This window comes from Apiospora marii (assembly GCF_038362585.1).
Source record: "Apiospora marii strain CBS 49790 chromosome Unknown utg000001l_segment0_segment0, whole genome shotgun sequence".
NCBI lineage: Eukaryota > Fungi > Ascomycota > Sordariomycetes > Amphisphaeriales > Apiosporaceae > Apiospora > Apiospora marii.
In genome coordinates, this window is record NW_027117372.1 from 212,124 (window position 1) to 237,279 (window position 25,156).

At 54.3% G+C, this 25,156-nt stretch overlaps 9 protein-coding genes across 9 annotated transcripts; 7 read left to right on the forward strand and 2 right to left on the reverse strand.

The window, feature by feature from the left end:
* Positions 1-1,054: 1,054 nt before the first annotated feature.
* On the forward strand, positions 1,055-6,187 carry PG985_000070 (uncharacterized protein; the record flags this gene model as incomplete). The annotated part of the gene is made up of 2 exons (XM_066819839.1): positions 1,055-2,081; positions 2,139-6,187. 2 exons carry the CDS (start codon positions 1,055-1,057, stop codon positions 6,185-6,187), a joined length of 5,076 nt encoding a protein of 1,691 aa, XP_066690718.1.
* A 345-nt stretch (positions 6,188-6,532) lies between these two features.
* On the reverse strand, positions 6,533-7,118 carry PG985_000071 (uncharacterized protein; the record flags this gene model as incomplete). The annotated part of the gene is made up of 3 exons (XM_066819840.1): positions 6,533-6,845; positions 6,901-6,929; positions 7,008-7,118. The coding sequence occupies 3 exons, from the start codon at positions 7,116-7,118 to the stop codon at positions 6,533-6,535; spliced, it is 453 nt and encodes a 150-aa protein (XP_066690719.1).
* A 509-nt stretch (positions 7,119-7,627) lies between these two features.
* On the forward strand, positions 7,628-9,479 carry PG985_000072 (uncharacterized protein; the record flags this gene model as incomplete). The annotated part of the gene is made up of 6 exons (XM_066819841.1): positions 7,628-7,674; positions 7,715-8,167; positions 8,240-8,559; positions 8,649-8,923; positions 9,050-9,155; positions 9,310-9,479. The coding sequence occupies 6 exons, from the start codon at positions 7,628-7,630 to the stop codon at positions 9,477-9,479; spliced, it is 1,371 nt and encodes a 456-aa protein (XP_066690720.1).
* An 880-nt stretch (positions 9,480-10,359) lies between these two features.
* PG985_000073 (cytochrome P450) lies at positions 10,360-11,118 on the forward strand (the record flags this gene model as incomplete). The annotated part of the gene is made up of 2 exons (XM_066819842.1): positions 10,360-10,376; positions 10,806-11,118. 2 exons carry the CDS (start codon positions 10,360-10,362, stop codon positions 11,116-11,118), a joined length of 330 nt encoding a protein of 109 aa, XP_066690721.1.
* A 360-nt stretch (positions 11,119-11,478) lies between these two features.
* Positions 11,479-12,191, forward strand: PG985_000074 (cytochrome P450 3A5; the record flags this gene model as incomplete). Its single annotated transcript, XM_066819843.1, has 3 exons — positions 11,479-11,505; positions 11,583-11,948; positions 11,985-12,191. The coding sequence occupies 3 exons, from the start codon at positions 11,479-11,481 to the stop codon at positions 12,189-12,191; spliced, it is 600 nt and encodes a 199-aa protein (XP_066690722.1).
* Positions 12,192-13,820: 1,629 nt separating this feature from the next.
* PG985_000075 (uncharacterized protein) lies at positions 13,821-15,548 on the forward strand (the record flags this gene model as incomplete). The annotated part of the gene is made up of 3 exons (XM_066819844.1): positions 13,821-14,326; positions 14,383-14,545; positions 14,598-15,548. The coding sequence occupies 3 exons, from the start codon at positions 13,821-13,823 to the stop codon at positions 15,546-15,548; spliced, it is 1,620 nt and encodes a 539-aa protein (XP_066690723.1).
* A 2,064-nt stretch (positions 15,549-17,612) lies between these two features.
* On the forward strand, positions 17,613-21,363 carry PG985_000076 (histidine kinase hhk13p; the record flags this gene model as incomplete). The annotated part of the gene is made up of 3 exons (XM_066819845.1): positions 17,613-18,866; positions 18,934-21,210; positions 21,262-21,363. 3 exons carry the CDS (start codon positions 17,613-17,615, stop codon positions 21,361-21,363), a joined length of 3,633 nt encoding a protein of 1,210 aa, XP_066690724.1.
* A 1,592-nt stretch (positions 21,364-22,955) lies between these two features.
* On the forward strand, positions 22,956-23,834 carry PG985_000077 (uncharacterized protein; the record flags this gene model as incomplete). Its single annotated transcript, XM_066819846.1, has 3 exons — positions 22,956-22,971; positions 23,043-23,143; positions 23,706-23,834. 3 exons carry the CDS (start codon positions 22,956-22,958, stop codon positions 23,832-23,834), a joined length of 246 nt encoding a protein of 81 aa, XP_066690725.1.
* A 479-nt stretch (positions 23,835-24,313) lies between these two features.
* PG985_000078 (uncharacterized protein) lies at positions 24,314-25,033 on the reverse strand (the record flags this gene model as incomplete). The annotated part of the gene is made up of 1 exon (XM_066819847.1): positions 24,314-25,033. The coding sequence occupies one exon, from the start codon at positions 25,031-25,033 to the stop codon at positions 24,314-24,316; it is 720 nt and encodes a 239-aa protein (XP_066690726.1).
* Positions 25,034-25,156: the final 123 nt, after the last annotated feature.

Here is a 25,156-nt window from a genome sequence, read left to right on the forward strand (position 1 = left end):
TCTCGGGGTTTATGTTTTTACAATTTGGTTTAGTTCATTTCACTTCACTGATTCAATTTTGGTCATGACTTCTATGTGCTTGAATTGGTTTGCTGATCTAGATGGGTGCGATCATGGCTGTCAAGGGTGGTTCTTTGCTTGCGCACTCAATGGTGGCGGACCTAGCACCTAGCTGACCCCTTGCCAGGGGAGGGGCAGCTCTGCATCAGTTTGGTTAACACCCAACTTCGCCATAGTTGATGTCATGACGTGTCTTCTATAAAGAAGTGATAAATACGTGTGTGAGGCTGTCCACCGGCAATCATATCTATAAGCTCATACAGATTTGTAGGAAATTGACACAGACTGAATGAAAGGCGGTGTTGCTGGCCGGGGTCCTGTCTGGTAGGTGCAGGGCAACCCGGACACTGGGTTTGGTTCAGATCGGGCCCTCCTTTTGCCTGGCCCGATCTCTTTTCCAGCCCTCGCAGGTCAGCCACAAAAAAAGCATCTTTTCAAGAAAGCACATCACCCATCAATTAATCAGGCCATCCAGTTGTTATGACTGCATGATAGGTACACAATCCGGTGGCAGTAATGACCCAATGCATTCCACTTCCATGGTCGCAGTCGGGTATTTGTCAGCAAGTCCTGGGATGCAACGTAAGCGACAGGCGGCACTCACCGATCTCAGCTGTGCGTTCCATTTCTTCACGCAATGAATTGCCAATTCTGCAACATGCCCCTTCTACACGGATTGCCCCAAAAGTCTGTCATGTTCGATGCAGCCGCCACTATGTGCCAAGCCGCAGCCAAGCGGTTTGATTGGGCTGTTGATGAAGCTCATCCCCAGATGCTTTGACGATCTTGCCCATGTCGAATTTAGCCGCAGCTTGCATCTTACGTTGGATGTCAGCAGTGGGAGGGAGTCTGCCACGTCCCTGCTCTACCACACCAAGGCTATAAAATATACTTATAGGCAACCCAACCTTCCCGAGGATGTGGTCACCTACTTGGTAGCATACTGGGTCAGACACTGCCTGGCACGAATTGCCTATGGGGCCTCAATTCCACCATGTCATCCTCAGCACTTTACCAGGATGCTTTGGCCGGATTTAAGAATGACACGCAGAACAGTTACACAGACGCCAAGGACAGAGAGCTACTCAAGCAGTTCCTGTCTGAACAAGGTACTCCCGAGGACAGCCGGGCCGCTGCCAAGAGGCTAGACCAAGAGTCATCTCGGAAGTACGGCGCTCGCCGTGTCTCCGGAGACACCAGCATCCCGGAGATTTGGATTCATAACATATTGAGCAACATCAGCAGCTTCATCTCCGTTGGAAACTATGCCATGGAAGGAGCCCCCGAGAGCGTCGGATTGGCTTGGTTCGGCGTTACATTGGTTCTGAAAGCAATCGAGAGCGACTTCAAGCTCTATGGTCTTTTTGGGTCAGGACTGACGGATATCACGGAGATCATGGTTCTTATTCCTCACTATGATCGAATGTACGACGAGAGGTCCAGCCCAACCTGGAAGTCAACCCCGATTGTGGAAAAGCTGTTCAGGGATATCGTGAACGCATACACGGCCGTTCTCCATTTCTCATTCTCTGTGAAACGGCACATTGAACCCGGCAAGCTGAGAAGGGTGAACAACGGCATCAAGAACCTGGTTGGACTGCTGAGTGCGGATTTTGACGAAAAGATCAGCTATATTGCTTCACTGAAGCAAAGCGTCCTCGACGATACGCAAGCCGCCTTCGCACAGGGGGTTCTCGACTCTTTCAAATCGTTGGATTATGCCGTCAAGGACATCCGGCATTTTCAGGCAACATCGGTGGAGCTCCACGAGAAGCAAATTGAACTCTTGAACGAAGTGCGTCACACATTTAAAGCGAAGACGCCACGGGATTTTGCGATGCAGGACGTGGAGCGCATCAAAGAGCGCCTGAGTGTGCCGGTCAACGACACCCCATCCACCTTGCAAAGGCTGCGGTCAGCCAGGCTTCCAGCAACCTGCCATTGGATACTCGAGAACGCATCCTATATCGAATGGGAAAGATCCAAGTTCAACAGTGTCTTATGTCTAGTTGGGGCAAAAGGTAGGCCCGAGATCTCGTTGATGTTGGAGTCGACACTAATATATTATACCTGCCCAGGCAGTGGTAAGTCTACCATTCTGGCTGCAGTTTACGACCAGATCAGCGACCATTATGCCACAGAATGTGTCACCGTCCTCCATGCGTCCTGTGACATCGACGATTTCAGTTCCACGACCAACAGAAGATCATCCAAGCTTGCTGCCATCTACAGCACTTTATACCTCCAGATTCTTCAAGTTGTATCGGCTGAAGATAAGGATGTATCTCTGCTTGAGAACTGCAATAAAGTATTTTCGATTCCCAAGGGTAGATCTGGTATAGCCAGGGCCATCAGCCAGAAAGACGATTACCTACCCAAGTTTGAGGAAGCCATTCTCCAGCTTGCGTCTCTCTTAAAAACCGACATTTACATCGTTCTAGATGCCGTAGAGTTTCTTGATGAAAAAGAACAGATTGAACTTTTAGCAGCACTGAAAGCAATATTCGAGGCTCCGACATCTGTTTCTCCCCAGCAAGTGCGGACCATTGTGGGATGCTCAGTAGCTAAGCCGTTCCACAACGAATTTGAATCGATGACAAATATAGGGACTTCTATCGATGCCGACGACAATCACCGCCCCGATATGGAATCAAAGATCAAGCATGAATTGAGGGACGCACCATGCTTTTCTGAAGCAGACGTTGGAACGGCAACTGGTGCAATCATCAAGAAGGCTGGCCACGACTTTGGATATGTTGCCCATGTTGCCATACCTTACCTGAAGGAGCCTTTCACCGAGAGTGTCTCTGATAGGCTTAAGGGATTACCAGAGGGCATACAGAGCGTATACAAAACCTCGTTTGCAGCCATGCCATCTAACTATGCGGACCTTCTTCGCACTGCTTTATCCTGGACTGTCTTTTCGCCTGGATCCGCCTTACCGACGATAGAGGAGATCAGTGATGCCTTTCATGGCACTTACGACAGTGCGACCGTGGAAGAATACAGTGGTGGCTCGTCCACTGACGCTGGGTTTCCAGTTGCTACAGACAACCTCCGGAAGCAACTGGAGAGGTCTGCGGGACCCTTTCTGCGTCTAGATGGAAACGAAGTCAGCCTACAAGATTGGGAGCGGATTCCCGAATTCTGCAAAGAAGTCGTGGATCATGATGAACGCGATGAAGGCCATGTGACCGGGCATTATTGCGATCGCTGCAAGAAGCTACTTTCACAGCCAAGAAGCTTGGCGTTCGATGAAAAAAGAGAGCATCTGCAGAGGGCATTGATGTGCCTTCGTCACTTGAACAATCCCGTGTTTCAGAGGCGCGCCGGGCTTCTTGAGGGTTTTGAAGCTATCGAGGACCCAGAAGCCGTGTTAAGCAAGACTGAGGAATCGACAAGTGATACTCCTAATGACGCGAGCGATAAGGTCCCCGCCGCTGAAGCCATGGATGATCAGCACGGGGACAGTGATATTGGAGCAACTGCCGGCGGCGTTGCCGATGGTGATGAAAACCTCGATGACGGAGCTCAAGCAGAATTCCCCAATAATGAAGACCCGGGGGAGCTATCCGATGAGTCAGTGGACGATGAGGATAAGGAAGGTGCTGCGAGAGACACAGAAGGCGATGACACCTACATCTACAGCTCGCCTGATCGAGGAAGTCATGTCAGATACGAGATACTGCATTGGCCTTTCCACCTTCGACGGGCCGAGGAACCATCCACTGATGGGATACGGCCGCATGACAACATCTGGGCCGATATCTTGACGGAACTCGAAAGACTCACCAGCAACACAATTGTTTTTCACAACTGGCAACGCAAAGTAGCATCTGCCAAAGGAGACGAAGCAGGGTATCTGGGCAAACTGCGAAGCCCTCTTCATGTGGCATCGTTTCTGGGCCTCGTCACTTGGGCCGAGCGTTTGATCGAGCAGGGCCAAGATCCAAATGAACTCTGCGGAGGGGAGAATGCACTCCAAGCGGCTGCAGTGAGGGCTGACTGCCACCCCATGTTGGAGCTCCTGCTCAAGAAAGGAGGAGATGTCAACTTTGAATCAGATAAGAGCATGTCAGCCTTTAATAGGTGGCTTTTTGCAAACTCAAGTCTGAAGGCCTTGAGGTTGATGCTAGACCACGGTGGGAACCCCATGCAGGTTGCCGACAAAAAGCATGGAACGTGGAGCCCAATGCATCACCTGTCTTGTACCGGGGACGACCCCGAAGCCCTCGAGCTCCTTCTAGATCACATCCCAGCGGAGCACAGGCTTGAGTTCATTAACGTCATGACGCCAGAAGGTTGGCCGCCAATACTCATCCTGTTATCGAGAAGGAACGTGCCAAAGCAGCTTCTCAAGGCCTTCTTGAACCACGGCGCCGATATCAATGTGGATGGCGACCATTCACTCAGGGCTCTACAAATGGCGTGCTACTTCGGTGAACTCGAATGCGTCAGTATCATCCTTGAACATAACGTCGAAGATATCGACGATCCGGATGATGAGGGAAATACGGCATTGCATCAAGCATGCTTGGGAGGTCACACAAAATGCTTAGAGCTCATTGCTGACAAGGGCGCTGACATAAACCGCACCAACAATCGTCAAAGCACGCCTCTCCATGCTGCCGCGTGGGCTGGATATACCGAGTGTGTGAGAATGCTGCTTGGGAGAGGCGCGAACGCCTGCTGCCTCGACCTTCGGAGTCGGACGCCCTTGTTCATGGCATGTGAGGGGAAATCGCAGGAGGCAACCATGTTGATCCTGGATAGCCTCTTGGAAGCGAAACGCCCCATCTCGGAGATCAACAGGTCGACGAAGAGAGGTAGAAGCCCTCTACGCCAAGCGTCATCCCGCGGCTTTGATGATGTGGTCCAGAGGATGATCAACATTGCCCGTGAGGCGGGAGATGTCGCTGGTCTCGATGTCGACGGACGAGACATGCTGAAAGGCGCGAACGCGCTACATCTTGCGTCCAGACATGGCCATGTGAAATGTGTCCGTCTTCTTCTGGGCGTTGGAGCTGACGCGTCGCTCCAAACCAAAGACGCCAAAACCGCGTTGGTTCTCGCTTACGAGAACTGGGCAAAGATGCTTCGTGGCGATCTGGAAGACATCATTTCGATGCTGGTGGAAAAGGAGCCGGAGGCTGCCAAGATCGACACGAAACTCCACGGCATCTGTGCAACGAACGGCAGCACCCGACTCCTCAGGCAGTTGCACCATCTCGGCGCCGACCTCCATCGCCAGGACCCCTACGGGTGGACACCTCTTGAGCTGGCCCAGAGTGCAAACCAGACCGAAGTCGCGTGCTTCCTACGAGAACGTGGCGTGCTGCCGTCGCGCTGGCTGGCCAGGGGGGACTTGGTCTCCGAGGACGGGCTGACCGTCACCAAGACCACGCACAGGGGTATTGTTTCCCTTTCCCCGGATAGACCACTGCCTCCTAGCATCGCGAAGTACTACTTTGAAATCACCTTCCTGGACCCCTCGTCACCGCCCGCCGCTGCAACCACGGCCGCCGTCAATGATAGCAGCAGTGACGGCCGCGGCGACAAGTCGGATCCCAACAACAACAGCAAAAGCAGCAGCAGCAGCAGCAACAGCAACAACAACGACAAAGAAAAGCCCCCAAAGCAGTACCCTATCGTGGCCATCGGCTTCTGCACCCTGGGCGGCGCCATGATCGAGTTCCCGGGCTGGGAGCCGCTGGCCGACGCCCCGGCCGCGCGCTCGTGGGCCTACCACGGCGACGACGGGGGGTTCTTCTCGTCGACGCTGGGGCCGGGGGCGACGTGGGTGAAGAAGGGGCCGCGGTACGGGCTGGTCGGCGACACGGTGGGGTGCGGCGTCGACTTTGGGCAGCAGCAATACGGGGGTGGTAGTAGCGGCGGCGGCAGCAGCAGTAATGGTGGTGGTGGCAGTGCTTCTGCGACCATCTGGTTCACCTACAACGGGGAGCGGTTGGGGCAACACGAGTTTACCGACGTGCGGGGGCGGCTGTTTCCGGTTTTGGGGCTGCGGGATGCGGTTCGGTTGGAGACGCGGTTTGGGGGGGACTTTTTGTACCGGGGTGGTGGGGGAGTGGATGGTCAGGGGGTGACGGATGGGGAGGGGGATGCGTGAAGGACTTTGTTTACTTAGTGATTCTGGCTATCTTCATCTCCAGGCCATGTATGTAGTGGCGATGCAACTTGGAGTATGTGTGATGCAATCAGACCGGAAAAGTCTTTTGGGTTTAGTTACTAGCTCACGATCTATGGGTACATATATAGAACTGCCAACTGCCCGAACGATTGTACGTGGGGTGACGTTGCTAAAGGGGGGAAAACCTCGGAGGTGACAAAACCCCGTCGGGCAACTCTAAGTATGCAATGCAAAATGACCAGCCCAACGTATTCGCGACAAGCTCCCTGCCAAAGAGTCTACATTACATGATGCACAATGTACGGCAGACCGCTCATGCTGGCCTTAGTTCTTGCTTGATCCTTCGCCTGAGTCCTTCTGCTCTCCCTCGCCTGGGGTCTCGGAGTATCCTTCCAGCGCATCCTGGCTTCCTTCACCTACAGATGTATCTTCATCCTTCCCTTTGCCGGAGCCTCTTTTGAGTTTGCCCCTGTATGCCTTGCGGGAGGGGTAGTGGTTGAACCTGTAATCATCACTGACGTGGACCGTAGTGATTCGATCACCTCTCCCATTCTTGAGGGCGGCGGTGACGACCTCCTTATTGCCTGCGACATGTATGGAGACGTGTGGGCGAATACCCCTGGTATTGAAGTTGAACCTTGAGAGAACCAGAGGACGGTATGACAACTGGGGGATGATGACCAGAGACTTACTGAATCTCGCAATCCGTGATCAAGGGATACTGTATCGGCGGTTAACAATGCTCGAGCAACGATCATGCCAGAACCTTCCGGCTTGACAACGAACCGAATCAACTCACCTCCTTCCTGATTTCGCTAATGGCCTTGAGGAGTGGGTCTTGATATCCTGTGGATAGGGCAGTCAGGGGGGTCTCGATGAAGTTGATGGTTTTCGAAGTGAAACGTCGCATGGTGAAATGGGATTCTTGACGAGGAAGATCACTGGTATAGAATGTGTAGTAGATCCAGTGTACGACTGATAGCACTGGGGATGATAGGCGGTCCGAATCAAGCAGAGATGCGCATCTCAGTGGATCGTACTTAGAAGTCGCCGCTGGACTTGGATATATACCAATTCTGCTTGACAGCTTAACCTCAGAAGTATGATCTTGGCAAGTCCTTGGCCTAAATTTGTCTGTTTTCTGCGAAAGCGATGCAACACAAGAGGTCTACATCCCGACCGACGCTTGCGACGACCGTATGTGATACTGTTTTCATTGATACCTATATGGTTCATATACTTCTGGATGCCATATGGTACGGAACTAGGAATCTGATTCACAGTGAATCCGTATGGCATACGTGATACAAGAGTGCTGCGCTGGCGTAAAAAGCGTGCAAGCTCCGAGTCGAGCTCAGGGATAATCCGGTCGCGTACCTTGATAACCCCCACCCACAGGCGATTGCCTCGCTTATCAAAATGCAAACCACTGTTCTTGTGTGCCGATTCATTCCTTTCAAGTCCGAGTAAGAACCATTGGCATTTTCATTGCATGCTTGCACCTAGTTGGAACATCACAATCCCATCCCTTCACCAAACCCGTCCGCGCAAACACGACATGCGCCGCGACATGCTCCTCGCCATGAGCTTCTCTCGATCGGCTTTCCCGGCCACACTATGGACTGTCCTTAAGTCACCACGACACTTGAATGCGACGCTACCTCCATGCTTCAACTCCCAATTGCACCATCAACACTCAGATTATCGACAAGCTGGTACGCGTCGCTTCTGCGGCCCCAGCTCTCTGCGGACCATGTCTAGCCTTGTTCGCTCCTTTCCGCGTGACGGATTCGATGTGCTGCCTGCCGATAAACCGATTCAAGAGGAGAGACTCTCGTCTTATGACCCGAATGATTTCTACCCCGTCAGACTTGGCGAGATTCTTGGAGGAAGGTATCAGGTACTCGCGAAGCTGGGCTTTGGATCCTTCTCTACCACTTGGCTATGTCGTGATCTCCAGTGCGTATCTCAAAGCGGGTCTTATTGACCAGGACGAGCGGATGCTAACGGTCTGCTTACTTTCTTCAACAGAAACAATGTTTATCAGACTGTGAAAGTCTGTGTTTTGGGGTGCGAAGAAAGTGATGAGGTGGCCATATCTGACCATATTACATCCATAGAGTCAGGCCATATTGGAAAGCAGAGGCTGCGTCTTGTCCTCGACAGATTCCAGATCACTGGGTCCCATGGACCACACCAATGCCTTGTCTTCGCCCCGTTGGGTCCGACCCTTGACGACATTCGGGAGTCGCTCAAGCCCAGCACCTTACAGAAGGAAGTCATCCAGTTCGGCATGTATGCTGTTCTGCATGGCTTAGACTTCTTACACCAAGCTGGTGTGGTCCATACAGGTAAGCGCCCCAAAGGCTTCGGGCACCGCCGTAACTCTGTATCCCTAACCAGAAGAATCCAGATCTATCATTGGGCAATATCCTTTTAGGTCTCACAGATGATGAGCTACTTTCCGAAATCGAGGAAGCCGAACAGAACACTCCCAGCCAGCGCAAGATTCTACCAGGCAGGACTGTATATCCCCCGTGGAGAATTAGTACGGGCTCGACCTGGCCCGTCATCACTGACTTTGGCGTCGCGCGCCTGGGCGAGCCTGGCCAGAAGTATCGCGGAGATGTCATGCCGGGCGACTACCGGGCGCCCGAGGTCATCTTAGACATGGAGTGGGACTCAAAGATAGATATATGGGGGTTCGGATGTCTGGTACGTGTTTTCCTCGCATTTATCACCCACGTGCTTTCATTTTGCCAGGCGCTAACACGATAGGACCAAAGATCTGGGAGTTGCTTGAGGGGAGACCACTGTTCCGGGGCGAGGACAAATAACAAGCTGGACAACGAGCGACATCTGGCCGAAATGGTTTCAGTTATGGGCCCGCCGCCAAAGACGTTGCTAGAGCGGAGTGAGAAGTGCCAGAAGTACTGGGACTCGGGAGGTGCGGAAAACCCCTTTCTGTTTCTTTTTCTTTTTTTCCCTTTCTTCTTCCCCTCGAGCCCCAATCAACCTACATTTGTGCTACCCCACGCCGACTGTTCAGTACATTCATCAATTCCAGTTGGATGAAGCCGCTAACATGTAATCTACATCAGGCAATTGGATCGCAGCCACGCCGATTCCCGATCAGAGCCTCGAGACGCTCGAGACGAAGCTTGAGGGCGAGGACAAGGAGCAGTTCTTGGCTTTGGCTCGCAAGATTCTGCGATGGCTTCCCGACGAGAGGCCCTCGGCGGATGGCCTCTACTTTGACGACTTCCTGTAGAAAGCGTTCTATCGTCTGAGGCCGCGATGCAGTCATACATTCTTGTCCTGGCTCGTACAGACGGATCTAACCTCATCAAACAGAGTCTCAGATCATCATTTGAGTAGATAAGTGACTACAATGAGGTTTTTGTGCCTTCTTGCATGTGGATCACAGTCCGATCAAAATGAACAACAAGTGCGGAAAGGAGTTTTCCCTTTACTTGTTGTCTCAACTTTCATAAGTATAAGTATCTTATCGTGGTGTTTCTTTACTACTGGCAAGCTTGGCTCGTAACCATTGCTGTTTTGGACCCGCTGTCATCAAGACGATTCCAACTTCCTGCCCGTCCAGCACGTCCAATAGGGTATCTTGTAGTACCCTTAGAAGAGATATTGTCGATTCTTATTGCCCTATGAAACGGGTTTGCCACCAATAGTTTGCTCAACAGCTCCATTTACCGAGGTGGGAAGATTGCGCGGGTCTCTGAAGAAACGGATGAGTTTTCCAAGAGGCACCAAGGAGCCGGCGGCTAACCCAATGCCAACCAGTTGGAATGCTTACACAGACTCCCCGGAGGTTGGTTTGCTTCTTATCATATTCGGGTAATACGGCCTTGGTCCCTGCACTGCCAAGTTGATTAGGTCTTTGTCATCGGACTGGAGCGACCCGGTAGCTACCCCCTTGCAAGCCAGGGCAGTTGGTCCCACACCTGAACTCCGCACTTCAAAGCAAGCATGGCATGACTTTGAACCTGAGAGATGACAACAATCTTCGTAGCTTATGTTGTCTTCCTCTATTCATCACTTTCAAGGCGACCCTTTGCGAATCCGGGCAGCATAATTCTCTGTTGCGCCTTCTCAGCCTTGCTCTTGTCATTCTCCCTAGTAAAGATACGACAATGGCAACTCGACACGGGTACGGCGGAGGATCATGCGCTGTCAACCTTTTTTTGCTATTTTTAACGCAGTATATGACACTGAAGTTTTACCAAATCCTCATTTATCCTAGATTTGTCTCTCCCCTACGCCATATACCCGGCCCGACGGTGAGCAAGGCCATCAAGTCACTCTAATTATTAAAAGTTAGCAAAAGTAAATTGACGTTCTATGCCATCAAGAACGGCTACTTCATATTCGGCCAAGCCATCAACCTTTTCAAAGCGCCAACACCAACAGCCCTGCACGTCAAGTGGACTAGATAGCATCTAGAGTCGCCTTTCGTCCGCTATCTTACAGTTGGCAACAACGAGGTGGTGATTGTAAACAGCCCGGCTGCATTCAAGGAACTGCTGCAGACGCATTGCTACTCCTTTCAGAAACCTGACCGATGGCGCCACTTGACAAGGCCGATCGCCGGCAAAGGCATACTGGCGCTGGAGTTCGACGAGCATCGAGCCCACCTGAAGATGCTCAACGCGGCCTTTACGCCGGAGAACATTCGCAGATTGGGCCCCGTCGTTCATCGGAAGGCTGCGGAACTCGGGCTGTATATGGACGGTGCCATCGGAGCTGGGGATGACGAATTCGGTGTCCTTGACTGCACCGAGACCTTTAGAAAAGCTATGATGGGTGTTATTTGCGTCGCCATCTTTGGCACCGACCCTGCCAACATCCGCAGCCCCTCGTCTGGGGGCGCCATGGCTGCGGGCAAAGAATAGGGCTTCCATGATGCATTCATTCATTCATTCATTCATTTGTATTGATTTCTACCTGAGGGAAACCCTTCAAAAGGCCGTCTGGCCGACGCTTCCATGATGCATATGACACCATCTTCGGGATGGACAATATGGGAAAACTGCTCATGCTGGCTGACAGCTTTGTCCCGCTACGGTGGGTTCCTTGCGAAGCCAACAGGATGTTCAAATTTGCCACGACCTGGCTGGAGGACACTCACGCAGCTTATCCAAGAAAGGCGACATGCCATTTTGGCCTCCAAATCCGAGGGGGATGGTGAGCGGCCTCGCGATATTCTGAGCCATCTAATCAAGCAAAGCCTTCCTGGAGGGTCTGCCGAAGGGATGACCAACGACTCCATGGTCGGCCACGTAAGTCCGCAAGAGTCACTTATTCGCTCCCTACGTTCCGTCATGAAATCGGTTTACTGACTCTCGAGGTCAACCAGCTTCTCATTCTCCTCTCGGGGGGCCATGACACATCCGCCAACGTGCTGTCGTGGAGCGTGTATACGCTGGCTACCAAGCCTGACATGCAAGAAAGGCTTCGCCACGAGATTCTTGAGCTTTCTGATCGAGCATCCGCTACTCCTCCATGCTTCCCATCATCGTTCGCCGAGATCGACGCCCTGCCGTACCTCCACAACTTCGCCCGCGAGGTCCTCCGCGTCTACCCCCCTGCCGTCTCCATGCCCCGCCAGGCCGCGGCCGACGTGACGATCCAGGGGGTCCGCCTCCCTAAGGGTACGACCGTCGACGTGCTGCCGGCGGTAGCGTCGATGAACCGCGCGGTCTGGGGCGACGACGCCGACGCGGTCCGGCCGGAGCGGTGGGAGCGGCTCACGCCGTAGCGGGCTTTGCCGTACGCGTACGAGGTGTTCGGCAACGGGCCGCGGGTCTGCCTCGGGCGGCAGCTCGCGCTGATGGAGGTCAAGACGTTCTTGTTCCTGCTGGTGCGGGGGTACCGGTTCCTGGGCGTGGACGGGGGGTTCGCGGTGGAGAATCCTTCGTTCGTGCTGCGGCCCGCGGGGATGCGGGTTCGGTTCGAAAGGCTATGAGGCGAAGCACTATTATTACTTACTACGTGAGAGGTTACAGGGGTGTCACAGTATCGGGCTGGCGGGCGATGCTGACTAGGAGAAGATCAGGAAAGAACCCTGCCATTGCTGATCTTTGTGGCGAACAGGGTCGCGGGGCAAAGGCTTGTTGTTCGTGCATGTTGAGGGGTGAGCAACTAGCACTTCATGAACCATGGAGGGGCTTTATTATTCGACGAGTGGAAAAGGCGCTGGGATGGCAGAGGTAGTGTCAACGTCTGATACTGCTGACAGATGCCTGTGTGAAGTTTGTGGAAAGCCGTGGAAGAGTGCAGGTGGCGGCGACGACATGGTTGGTGATGATTCTCTGAAAGGTATCACTTTTAATGCTTCTAGTGGTGGCGCTTTCGTTACAGCGGGCCCCAGGACGTTTGCCATGATTAGCACCCATCCTGCTAACGCGACCGGTGGATGAAGTCTTGAAGAAACAGGCGGAATAGCACCGAAGAAAGTTCAAATAGAACAGCACAAATAACTCGGGATGTAGCTCTTCCGGAGACTACCCCTATATCACTGTTTGCTCTGCGGGGGCTGTCCAGTGAAATATCCCAATGGCCATGTGCCAGTGGCATCTAGACCTCCTTAGCACCCAAGTCAGGCTTTGGTATGACGCCACAATGGCCTGATTCTATGTCCCGAGGTCGAAATTGGCAAATACCGGGCGTCTTTAGTAGAATGAATTTTGATCCGCTTTGGTGCGTCGAAAGCAGAAGAAGGAAAGCGTGCCTGGGACAGTAGCTTGGGCGGCCTGGGCCTGGCTGTAGCTTTGACAGGCTAACAGGGGCCTAGATGTCAGCCCTACAGCGTTTCAAGGCAGGCCAGGGGACGGGCGTCCCAGGGCGATTAGCGCTGCGGTTCGGTAAAGGGGGCCAGGATTTGCGGCAGGGATTGGCTTGCAACGGCTTTTTGGCAGACGGAACACATGGTCCGTCAATTCAGGCACAGGGCGAGGCCTCACAGCAGTTTTCAAATAAAGCGTTTCGTGTATGTCCAGGTAATGCCTAATGCCACCTGAGTCTGATGGAAGTATTCGTTTGACTGGTGACTCAGTGACAAACAATTTTCTTTAGGGGAAATCATGAACACTTGCAGCTGATTCTTTCGGGCTGTTTGCGCATTAGCGGGGTACATGTAGCTGGAGGTCAGGTGTCAGCCATTGGAACAGCCGCCTCTCAACTGTCACCATAGCTGCCAACCTTTGTGGATGTCTTATCTGCAGCTGCACTTGAAAATACTTACATGCAGTCTGTTGGCAAGTACTTGTGTTGAGACGATCCTCTTTGCCCAAGCTTGGGAGAAGAATTATATTGAAATGTCTCTAGCGATAAAGATATTTCGTTGCTCTGAACGCGGCCAAACCTGACTGAATGGTCGAACTCCGTTTGATCCAGCCTTTAGAGTCATGGTTCCCTCCCGCTCTTTGTTTGCGTGTCGCTTCGCCATGAGTATGGAAAGCAGCAAACGAATCACTTAGGCAAGTAAATGTTTTGGTGAGAATATTTAAAGATGTCATGTTTTTGCGACACAGAAGCTGCTGAGCTCCAGACCATATTGAGTCGCTGAATTGATCTCTCGAGAACCGGCTTCAGTATGGCTTCCAACCAAAACAAGCTCGATGTCGCCATCCACCCTCTCGAGTCCCAGGAAGGGGTGCTCGTCAAAGTCACTCCCCCGAAGGAGCCTGCGCATCTGTACACGACCCATGTACCCTGCGACATAGTCCTGGTCCTCGACGTTTCCGGAAGCATGGACGAACTAGCGCCTATCATCAACCCGGGGGAGCGCGACGAAAACCCGGGCTGCACGGTGCTGGACATTGTGAAGCATGCTGCTCTGACCATTTTACACACGCTGGACGAGACTGACAGACTGGGTCTCGTGGTCTTCAGCTCCGAAGCCAGGGGTTTGCAGCAGCTGGTGCCAATGGACGAGGAGAACAAGAAGGAGGCAGACAAGATCATCCGGGGATTGCGGACAGGAGGGGGAACAGACCTATGGCAGGGTCTTGAGAAAGGTCTGGGATTGTTCAGCCCCGATCCGAACCCTGGCAAGACACCCGCGCTCATGCTACTGACGGATGGTCTGCCGAATCAAGGGTAAGATGCGTTACATATCCCACCAGTTCCGGGCAAGAAGTTGACATACGTACCAGCGCACCCGCCCAAGGTTACGCAGAAGCTCTCCGGGCACGAGGTTCTCTACCGGCCACCATCCAAACATTCGGGTTCGGCCCTCAGATCATGTCGGGCCTCCTGAGTACCATGGCAGAAATTGGAGGAGGCTGTTTCGGATTCATACCTCACTCCAACATGGTGGTAAGTTGCTCAAGGATCCTTTCCTAGCCCCGACAGCCCTCCCATCCGCCAGCCACTGAAAATACGCAAGTGTACCGTGATTGTGAACGCTGTAGCTCATCTCCAATCAACGTTTGCTGCCGACCGCCGCCTCCATTTGACAGCACGTCCATCCACAGCTAGTCTCTCGACAGAACAGAGAATGGAAACTCACCCAGACCAAGGGTGGCAAGAAGGGAGTACACACTTGACCGTCCGTCTCGGAAACATCCAATACGGGCAGACGCGAGACATATATGTGCGCTTCGCCGGCGAGGTCGGCAGCGATAGCACGATCTACGCGCAGTTGGTTTACTCGAATGTGGACGGCGCCCATCAATTTCTACGCCGCAAAGTTCCCGTAACCCAGGCGTCCACTATAACGAACAAGGAGATGGCTTTCCATGAAAACCGATCCTGGATCTGCCGATCCATCTTGGAGCTGTTCGCTCGCGACGAACGAGGATTCCCTACCGACTCCCACGCTTCGTTTGATCGTGTCGCTTGGTTCGCACGCCTAGTGGAGGACCTGACGGTCAAGGACCACAACGACAAGTGCAACCGAGCGCTCGACGAACAGGTCGAAGGCCTGATCCGCCAGGCCGCCCACGCCGACGGCAGCGAGTGGAAGCGCTGGGGGAAGCACTACCTGCTGGGCGTCTGGGCGGCGCACGCCAAGCAGCTGCAAACCACGTTCCTGGACCCGGGCGTGCAGGCGTACGACGCCGAGAGCCCCCTCTTCACCAAGTGCCGGGACCGGCTTGCCAAGGCCTTCGAGGAAGAGGTTGTGCCGCCCACGCCGAGCCGCCCGGCGGATGCTGACCCGGCGTATTCCAGCGGCAGCGCGACGCTGAGCATGGAGTCGTACAACAGCCGTTCGTTGATGCGCTCACATAATGCCTACTCTTCCCCTGGAGTATCCCGCGATCGGAAGAGGGGAGAGGTTTTAGATTTGGATTTGGATCTGGATGACTTTTACTTTTAGACAGAGCCCGACGTGACTAGAAATCATCTTTATGGGATGGAAGTATTAGGCTGGGGGTATATCACGGCACTTGAGAATGGGATGCATGCGACGGATCAATGGCTGGATGACAGACCCAGCCCGTGGCACGTGGAATGCAGCTCTGCTGAAGTTGAGGGGGGTGAGGGGCACACACGAGCACTACGTATTAGCGCCCCCTTTGCCCCTCCAAGCCATGCAGACGACTCGGGGTGGACACGGCAAGAATGTATCGGAGAATTTTCTCTCTCGACTTTTGATGGGTCGTCGACGCCCATATTCCGCACGGAGCAAATGGATCACGCCAATAGCATGCATATCTGGATGCGACATTAGATAACTCTCTCTTAATCAATCAGTTCGGTATCCCACTTTCTGAGTTATGCCGGGAGATGATGTGAAGGTGGCAACGGGTGGGCCTACCTAGGTGAGCAAGTTAAGCTACTGGTTACTCGCTAGGCCTGCCAGCCTGCCAAGTGCATTTGTTGAAGAAAACGGCCGGGCAGTCTAGAATGCGGTCTGTCACATCAGTGTAACCGTTTCCCTTCTAGCTCCCAAAAAGATTTGCCGAGGTAGGCTGACTGGGGATGTCCAGAATGAACCCTGTCTGTGTCTTGGATTCGGGCACGACACGAATGCTACGCATGGAAATCTAACTGAGAGATCTACTTACTGTATGTCGCGTCCATCCTTGGAAGATATGTAGGACCTGCAGAAATGTTTATATGGCGGACAAGCATTTCGGGACGTCAACCGATTCGTGATGATGGCCCATCCCGAGTGTTAAGTCGGGACACCTGCTGGGGCGGGAGATCGACAGGCATGCAAGTGCTTGCCCGTTCGGCCGAATCCTTCTTTTGGCGTCGGTCGTTCTTTTCTGTGATCAACATGTATATTTTACTGCAATGTGCATATTTAAAATATCCTATTGATTGAACAGGCCGGAAGGATGTGGCGAGCGAGCAAGAAAAGAAACTACGTCGCTCAGATCAGCCCTAATGCAATCGCCCGATTCCTAAATTGGGAAGCAAATCATCGGTTAGTCTGACGAATGTGGAACACGAAGGAGAGGTGCGTCTTTTGACCATGATTGACAGCTTGGCCGGCCAGCCACATACTTGTTCTGGCAGGAGGATTCGGGTTTCATCTACAGCATTGGGAGCCCGTTTTGTCCGTCCGCTAAGGCGGTTTGGGTGTGCATGTCCTGATCTGCAGGCCAAGCAACTGGCAACCTCCCCACCACCGCCCTGGCAGTTAGTTTCCCAAGGTTGCCCCGTTTGCCGATGGCCGCCGGGGGTGGGCATTTGGCCTTTGGCATTTGTCAGGCGCACGTAAAAAAAACCGAGAATGGGTGAGCGGGATAGCGAAGGGGGGAGGGGGATTTGGCGATCGCGATCGATGGTCTCGAAGTCCTGCTTTTCTGCTGGGCTGCCATTGGCGGCTCCTGTCTTTTTTGCTGCACTAGTCCGCCGCACGAGGAGCAGTCTAGAACGCTCCGTAAGGCACCGGCGGGTGGTGGCGTGCGCAACAGTCGCGCGTCCTTCCCTCTCACTCTCTCACTTTGCCACCACACTTGCTTGCGACCAAGGCCAAGAGGGAGAAGGGAAAAAAAAAAAATAGATGTTCCTTTTCGTTCATCCCACGATAGTATCAAGAAGCAAAGGAATAGGCAAGAAAGTTACGGTCCGAAGAAAGACAGACGACAGAAGCAATCCTAAATCCGCCCATGCGACTCGCAGTTGGTGTCCTTGGCATCCTGACCTACCACAGCAGCAGTCCAATCTCCTCTCTGGCCATCCGCCCGCCCTATCTCGGACCGAGCTAGGCTCACCACCATCCACCACCAAAACTTCCAGGAAAACGCACAGCAGCGGATGAGCGTGCTTCCCGTGAGGGCCACCTGTCACTTCGATGCGCTTCTGACACGGATTCTTGCTGGGTCGTCATTCCCTCCCTTAGCACACCGGAACAGACAGCACACAGTAGTAAAATCCTTGGACCCTCGACCCAAACCCTAACCTTGCGGCCTCTGACGGCCTCTACTCAATGATATCTTTGGTATCGCGAGAAGATGAAGACCGGCGCCCAGTCGAAGCAGGAGGCGGGCTCAGCACCCCCGTGTGCCTGGCAGCCCGCCCCAACTTCAACTGGCTGGCCAACGCCCGCGCCAATCACCTGACCGAGTTCCAGCAGTTCATCCTCAACGTCGACTGGGCCAAGACCTCCGTGGGCCCGATTGAGCAGTGGCCCCAGGAGCTGCGGCAGCTGCTGCGCATGGTCATGGTCGACTCGGCGCCCTGCATCATCTACTGGGGCGACAAGTTCACCATCTTCTACAACGAGGCCTACATCCCGCTCATCGGCAACAAGCACCCCACCATCATGGGCCAAGATGCCGCCGACGTCTTCCCCAACTTCTGGAGTTTTTTCGACAAGATCATCACCAACCAGCGCCTGACGGCGGAGCCAGCCTCGGGCGACGCCTCGATGCTGCTCATGGAGCGCCACGGCTTCCTCGAGGAGACCTACTTCGACTGGAAGCTCGTGCCCCTCATTGGCGAGAACGGCGAGGTCATGGCGTCGTACGGCACGCCGCACGACCTCACCATGCACGTCATCAACAAGCGCCGCAGCGACTGCGTGCAGCAACTCACTCACAAGATCTCCCGGATCACGAATTTGAAGGATCTCTGGGCCACCACGTTGGCGGGATTGAGCCAAGACGAGAGGGACCTGCCTTTCGCGCTGCTGTACTCGGTCGACCAGAAGCCTAGCATGCTCGCGCCCCCCTCTAAGCCGAGTCTCACCTGCCATCTGGAAGGCACAATAGGAGTCGACCAAGATCACGAATTGGCACGCGAATACCTCAACATACACCACGACCTGGACGGATTTGGCCCGGTCGTCGTCGAGGCCCTCGAGAAGGGCGAGATGGTGGTGTTGCAGTCGGACCACCCCAGCCTTTCGAAACTGCTCAAGGGCGTCGGCTGGAAGGGCTTTGGATTGCCGAGCGGCCAGTTCGTCATCGTGCCGATCAAGCTCGAGTGCGAGATCGTGTCCTTCTTGATCGTCGGCCTGAACCCCTACCGCCGGTACAACCAGGCCTACACCGACTTCCTGCGCTATATTGGCGAGGCAATTGCGTCGCAGATCGCCAAGATCAGGCTGGCCGACGAGGTGAGTACCCGGGCGGAATTGATCAAAAAGGCCAAGATGGACTTTGAGAGGAGCGAATGGCGCTTCACCAAGTTCGCGGAGCGCTCACTCGTGGGGCTCGCCATCGCCCAACCTGATCGAGATGTAAGTGCCTACCTTATCCATTGCTACTCTGCGTGCCCAGTCACGTGCTGACATGTCTACCTCATAGCTTCTATACGCCAATGACGCATGGTATAGGTTTGCCGGTGTGCCTCCCGGAACCACGCAATACCCCAAGTGGCTCGAGAACGTGATGGCCGAGGATCAGCCCCTGGTGGAAGAGTGGTGGACGCGCGTCGTCTCTGAGAAGAAGGGCGGCCAGTTCCAGTTTCGCGTCAAGCAGCCTTTTCGGCAAGGTCACATGCACTCGGAGCACATGACGATCATGAGCGCCGTCTACGCCGACATGGACGAGTTCGGCGAGGTGGGGTCGGTCATGGGGCTGACCATTGACATCAGCGAGCAGAAATGGGTCGAGCAACAGCTGCTCATCCGCAGCAGGGAACTGGAGGAGTCGGAGAGGAAGTGGCGGAACTACGCGGAACACTGCCCTCTCGGTATCGTGCGAACCGACAAGGACGGCTACGTCGAGTACGGCAACGACGCCTGGCACAACTACTACGGCTTCACCCGCGGGCAAGTTCACGGGCCCCAGCCGTGGATGCCCTACGTAGACGAGGCGCACGTCGAACCCTGGAAGGAGTGTTTCCGCAAAATCCAGACGGAAGCGCGCCCCGTTTCGATGGAACTCAAGCTCAGGGACAAGGTGTTCCGGATGGAAGACGGGGACGAGATCATCGAGAGCTCGGTCTGGGTCCTGGTCACGGGCTTCACCGAGTTCAAGGAGGACGGCAGCGTCGACTACATCGACTTCTGGGTGACGGACATCAGCGGGCAGAAGCTGGCCGAGAAGATCCTGACGGACAAGATGGACGAGGCGATCCGGCTGAAGACGCACCAGGAGCGCTTCATCGACATGATCAGCCACGAGATCCGGAATCCCCTCTCGGCGGTGCTGCATTGCGGGGAGGAAGTGGTGGAGGCGATGCAGAAGTGCGTGGACGATATTCAAAGCGTCCCGGGCGCCATTGCCTCGGCGGCGGGCCACACCCTCGCGCTCGACTCTCTCCGATCGCATCTGGATAGCGCCATCGATTCGGCCAATACCATCATGTACTGCGTCCAGCATCAAAAGCAGATTGTGGATGACGTGCTCACCTTGTCGAAACTGGATGCCGACCTCTTGGTGGTCTCGCCCATCCCTGTCCAGCCAGCCACCCTGATTAGGACGTCGGTGAAGATCTTCGAGCCCGAGCTCAAGATGACCGGCATTTCACTGAATTTCAGCGAAGATGCATCGCTCAAGGCGCTCGGGGTCGACTACGTCCTGCTGGACCCGAACCGATTTCTCCAGATTGTCATCAACCTGGTCACCAACGCCATCAAGTTCACCAAGAACGCGGCGATCCGCAACATCGACATCACCGTCTCCGCGCTTGCCGCTCCGCCAACGGAACAAGAACTCGGCGTCGCGTACGTGCCGCGGCGGTACGAGCAGGCCAAGCCGATCACGCCGACGCACGAGAACTACCCCGAGTTCGACGTCTGGGACGAGGTCGTGTACCTCTGCTTCCGCGTCAAGGATACGGGCAAGGGCCTGACGGAAGAGGAGATGGAAGGGCTCTACAAGCGGTTCGCGCAGGCGTCGCCCAAGACACATATTGAGTACGGCGGCACGGGGCTCGGCCTGTTCATCTCGCGCCAGATTACCGAGATGCTGGGCGGCCAGATTGGGATCCACAGCGACGCCGGCGACGGGTGCACCTTTGCCTTTTACGTCCGGACGCCCAAGGGGTCGGCGCCCCGGCGCGCATCCGTCTCGGTCGAGCCCATCATCCAGATGACGCGCACGCTGGGGCTCACGACGGCGGCCTCCCCATTGGTTGTCGCGCCCGACCAGGACGGCGGCGCGCCGATCGACTTGAAACTCGTCCCGCCCGGACCGCCGCCGACCTTACCCCCGACGACAACCCCGACAACGACGACGAAGAAGGAAGAACGCATGGTGCTAGTCGTGGAGGACAACCTGATCAACCAGCGGGTCCTGTGCAAGCTGCTGCGAAAGCGGGGCTTCGTGGTCGAGGCGGCGAACCACGGGCAGGAGGCACTGGAGCTGCTGGGACACCCGACCCCGTCCCCGTCCCCGTCGCTGGAAAAGGAAGAGGACATTCTGGCGGCGACGCGGGAGCTGCGCGACGTGTCGCTGTACACGCGCTTCGAGGTGATTCTATGCGACATCGAGATGCCCGTCATGAACGGCATCGAGTTCACGCGGTCGGTACGGCAGCTCGAGGGGCGCGGGGAGATGCCGGGGCACAAGCCCGTCATCGGGGTGACGGCCAATGTGCGGGGGGAGCAGATTACGGCGGCGATTGAGTCGGGAATGGTGAGTTGCATCCTACAGCCTTTTGGGGTATTCAATACTGACATGTTGCAGGATGGCGTGACGACGAAGCCGTACCGGATCGACGAACTGATTGCGCATATCGACCGGGTGTGCGAGGCGCAGCGGGCCAAGGATAGGCGGAAGAAGGGGTGAAGACGGCGCCCGGGAAACTGGAATTTTCAATGGACAGAACCCATGCCGCCCGCCCCGGCTCTTCGCCATGTTTGACGCAAGTACGGCCACGCACGCGAACCGACGAATAATCGCCGCTTTTCAGGGTCTTGCCGCGAAGTAAGCAGACTTGTACGAGCGTGTACGATAAGGCATTATGTCGGAAGAAAAAGGAGGCGACATGGCGGGTTACGAGCCAATGTGCATTGAGTCTCATGAAGCATCGATGAAGAAGCAGCACCCCGATCAGCAAAGATATGCTCGGCCACGACTCTGGGGGTGCAGGGACGGCGTCAAGGCGATAACCCGCGAAAAGGGAGACCACAAACCCTGGAGGGCACACGTGTGCATCCATGCGATAAGGAATCGCGGGAAACCCCAGGTGAAACGAAGGAGGTGCGTCAGTGCCGAGTCGCGGGGGTTGATTGCAGATGCGACAGGCGTCACGCCATTTCGCAAGCAGAGCAGCAGTCGGCGGCTTTCATGGGAAAGCTATTACGCCTTCACAACGAAAAGAAAAGGATATGTCGGGATGTAGCAAGTTCGAGTTGCATGTCCGGATTCATTGTATCATCAAAGGCTGGTCCCCGGACTGGTCATCAGTTGACTTGCATTGCATATAGAGAAAGGGTACGTCCTTACGTACAGGCATTACGCTTCGGGCGATGTGTAGTTTTTAAGAGAACAAAACGGCGAGCGACAGGCAGGGAAACACTTCGCATTAGCAATTGCATAGCATACTGGATAGCATTGGTTCTAATTAGTTGGGTAATTGTAACCTACCATTCAATTACAAAATATCTATATTCTTTGACATGGGTCTCATGCCGGATTGATCATATGCAGAGCACCGCTGCGATGGCCGAATTGGTGCTGTTTGGACTGGTGTTTGTTATGCCCCTTGGCCGTGTGGAGGGGCGGGATTGGGGCTGTCAAGCCTGTCTGCGTCAGTGAACATCCAACGGGGCACCAGCGGTCCCGAGGTTTTGGCTACTATTCTTCAGCCAGCAAAAGCTACATGTAGCTAAAAGACACATCCGCTCAAGACAAACACACATGCATCACATCGGAGACACAGAAGCTTCCCAATTTCTAATTGCCAAGCCTTTGAACAGCTCTCCCCAATCCTGTTCCTGGGAAGGGAAAGTGGTGATGCAATGGCGTACAGTCTACGGGCGCTCCCGAGCACTAGGAGCTCCCAGCGGTAGGTGCCCTCTGTGTAAGTCAGTCGATCGAGCCGCGCGCATGTCGGTTGCTTTTTCTTTCCATTGTGTCTTTTGAAAGCACGGTTGATTGCGTACAATAGACGCGATCGCATTCCGTCATCGATCGATAATGACCTCAACATTACAAGTCAATAGCTCTAACTTGATGGATTGGTATGAGGAGAATAGAGATACGGGATGGAGATAAAACCCACGGCGTCGTCCCCTTCTGCAGAGTGAGATAGTCATACCTGCCAATCCTCCCACTCTACGGAGTACATCAATCGCAACTGCCATTTCCAAATACAGCATTACCACCATACCCATTGCCCACCTTCAACCAGTGTATCCTCCATAGAATAAGTCAGAATGGGTTCCAGCAAAGGTGAGCATGCGATCCATCCATACATATACCATCCTACACTCCGCCTACGCTGTACTTACTTTCCTATGCAGGCAAGCCCACCGACCCCGAGCTGCGCGAAGAGCTCAAGGAAGAGATCAAGCAAGAGCCCAATAAGTCTGGCGGTGGTGAGGGGCAGTGGGCCGCCTGGAAGGTGGGTAACAGCTAGTCTTCTCCAATTCGTCCGATATGTCTCCCCCTTTGTCTTGGCGGCCATCATTGGTTCTCGCCAAACTAAATCACTCTGCGTTTCCCACCCTTTCTGTATCCACCATCCCTCAGTCCGTGTCATAATCTCCGATTAGCGGTCAGTCTCTCATCAAAACAAGCCACGATCGAGGTCAACAGCCCTTATAGCTCAGTGGTAGAGCGCGTCACTCGTAAGGGACCTGGCAACAGCGCCCAATAAGATATGACGAGGTCCGTCGTTCAATCCGGCGTGAGGGCATCGATTTCTTTTTTGCATTTTTCGCAATCACTCAAAGCTTTGGGCTGCTCTTTCTCTCCCTGGAATTATCCCTGCGACGGACGAGTCGCCGAGGTTTCGGGTTCGACTCGGCGCGGGGACGGCCAGTGCTTTTTTCTTCCACCAACACCCCGATCCCCACCAAGCCATCGATAACACACACTTTGTTCTTTAACTGGACTCAATTGACATTCTCCTACCACTCTCTCGGGAGACTTGCACCTGTTACATATACTAACTAGAATTGCAGGGCGCCAAACTGGCTAAAGAGTACGAGAAGCAAGGTGGTGATTACGAGAATGAGGCTGGGTCCAAGAACAAACCCAAGAAAGGCGAGCCGCAGGCTAAGAGCGAGAAGCAAAAAGAGGACGAGTCTTGAGCGGTTGTTGGTCTTCAACATTAATGAGGCAGCCATCAATCTTAGCCTTCATTTACAAAGCATCTTCAATGGACGTTTAGCTGTCCTATCATCAATTGCCTTGGACACTGGCCGCAGCGGTGATGACTTGAATAACCACTTAACGAGTAGATGCACCGCCGTACCGTGATTATCCCAGTCCCTCCCATGAACGCAACGCTAGTGTCCCGTCCGGTTGGGTCCGCATCTTGTCCCCAAATGCGATTGCCGAGGGCTGAATAACATTTCTCCATGCTTGGAGGCTACCTGCTCAGTCTCCTTCCGATCTACGCGAGTCACGCAATCTTTCTCAAGGTCGCCGGGGTTATCGCATTTCGGCACGGGCGGCAGTCTCTTAGAGCAGCGCGCCATTGTGGGTGAACTGGGCGGCGCCCATAACAACTGGACGATGAGCTGATAGGTGATTCAGCTTAATCAAATCTTGTGCCCTCTTGCTATTGCTATGGAATATCCGAATGCCTAACTACAGACGGCTTGAAGTACCTCTGATACCTCTCGAAATCGAAGACGCCGTCCTCCAGCTCGGTGCTGTCCGGGTCCCCGGCCCAGCCGAAGGTCGCACAGTCTCTGAGCTCCTCGCCCTCTTCCGTGGTTATCGTGCAGTCGACGGGCTTGTAGTTGGCGGTTTCGTAGTACTGGAGATTCATCAAGTGGACATAGCTATTTACCATGCAGTAGGTGCCTGCAATCTTTACCTCGGTCGCGATTCCGTGCTCGGCTTTTGCGTCTGGAACTCCTGTACCCAACCCGTCTGGGCCCAAAACCCCTGAGTCCGGAGCCACTGGGACTAGAGTCGGGTAGATCCCCCACATTTTCGTGCGAAACCCCGTAATCCACCCTTTCCGCATCACCGGGGCTTCTGCGCTCTTCGTGACGGTCTGATACACCTCGGGATCCATGAGCGAGCCGTAGAAAAAGAAGTGGCGAGGCCGGAAGGTTGTGGAATCCGCAAACGCTGGCCTCTTAGTGTTTTCAAACGCGGCAAACTTGGCAGCCATGACGAACTGCCGCTTTGACTTGGCGTTGTTTGTCCCAGGTGGAAGCGTTTGGGGAGGTGGCACGCTGGTCAAGGGTGATGAAGGCAATGGTGGGGCAGGGGGGATCCTTTGGAGGGATTGGCGGGCATGTCGCTCTTCGTCCGCCTCGGTCACATCTACCATGCTTATTGACTATAAATGATTGGATTGACTGGTTTATGCGGAATGATAGTAAATGATTGAGATGCATCCGTGTTGGTTGTTCAAGCTGGCTTCTTCGAAAGGGAGGCACAGAACCAACAGCGG